Source organism: Protobothrops mucrosquamatus, unplaced genomic scaffold (genome assembly GCF_001527695.2).
Source record: "Protobothrops mucrosquamatus isolate PMUCROS unplaced genomic scaffold, P.Mucros_1.0 scaffold1461, whole genome shotgun sequence".
NCBI lineage: Eukaryota > Metazoa > Chordata > Lepidosauria > Squamata > Viperidae > Protobothrops > Protobothrops mucrosquamatus.
Window position 1 is genome coordinate 1 of NW_015387639.1, and position 1,290 is coordinate 1,290.

Below are 1,290 nucleotides of genomic sequence, written 5' to 3' on the forward strand. Positions count from 1 at the left end.
TCCTGGAGGGTTAAATGCTTAAAGGAGGTTACGACTGCTTTAGAAATGTTTTTGTCTGAATTTTTGCAAGTCAGTTGTTCAAGTAAGAAGACTGGGAGAGAGTCTGTTCCCTGATATCAACAGATCTTTAGTGAAGATCCTCTCCTATCATATATGAGGATGGAAAGAGATCCAGGAGGATCTTAGACCAACCAGCTACAGGTCACCCTAAGTATTTCTAGATTCCAAGTGAGATGAATGAAACCTCCAGTGATGGAGTATCCACAACTCTGAAGGCAAGCTATTCCATTGATTAATTGTTCTCACTGTCAAAAAAAAGTCCTCCTTAGTTAGACTTGTATACCACTTCATAGTACTTTGCTAAGTAGTTTACAGAGTCAGCACATTGCCCCCAACAATCCGGGTCCTCATTTTACCAACCTCGGAAGGATGGAAGGCTGAGTCAACCTTGAGCTGGTCAGGATCGAACTGCTGGCAGTGAGCAGACTTAGACTAAAGTGCTCTCTTCTACTATTACATCTTCTACTTCAAAGCAAATGCTTTGCATCTGTGGGTTGGCCACAAAACCTGTGACCTTTAAAAGGGAAGAGTTGAAGAGAGTTTGATGACCTTTTTTTTTTGCCCTCAGAAGGAAAGTGCATCAGAGTTCGCATCATGTTCTGGGCTCCCTTCCTTCTCTCGTTGTTCGTGCACTCCTCAGGTGCTGTACAAGAAGAGAAGTTGTTGGTTAGATGTTTCATCGAGTGAAAATGCTCTTTTACCCAAGACATTGTTTAATTTCTTTGTTTGTTTCTTTGCACAGGATCCTTTGCTCAGTATGTCCTGACCCAGCCGTCATCCGTGTCTGTCTCCCTGGGACAGAATGAAAGGATCACTTGTTCAGGAAATAACATTGGAGGAAAGAGTGTTCAGTGGTACCAGCAGAAACCTGGGAATCCTCCTGTTCTGATTATATATGGTGATAGCCGCAGGCCTACAGGGATCTCAGATCGATTCTCGGGCACCAACTCTGGCAACACGGCCACCCTAAGCATCTCCAGGGCCCAGGCTCAGGACGAGGCCGACTACTACTGCCAGGTGTGGGACAGTAGCCAGTGCACAGTGATACAAACTAAGGGGGAAGTGCGACAAAAACCTGCTTCTGAGGCGTTCAACCTTCTGGGCTGGCTTGGAGAAGCTCAACCATACCCCAAAAAAAGGAAGATCTCCCTGTTCCTTGGAGAGAAAAAGAATGCCAAGCCAAGAATCTCCCTGGGGCGAAGTCTACCTTATGACTCCTGGCCTCCCTAA

At 45.7% G+C, this 1,290-nt stretch overlaps 1 gene segment (V, D, J or C); it reads left to right on the top strand.

The window, feature by feature from the left end:
- The first annotated feature begins 612 nt into the window (after positions 1 to 612).
- LOC107292956 lies at positions 613 to 1,290 on the top strand. The segment is given in 2 exon segments: positions 613 to 700; positions 803 to 1,290. Coding segments are annotated over 2 exon segments (534 nt in total).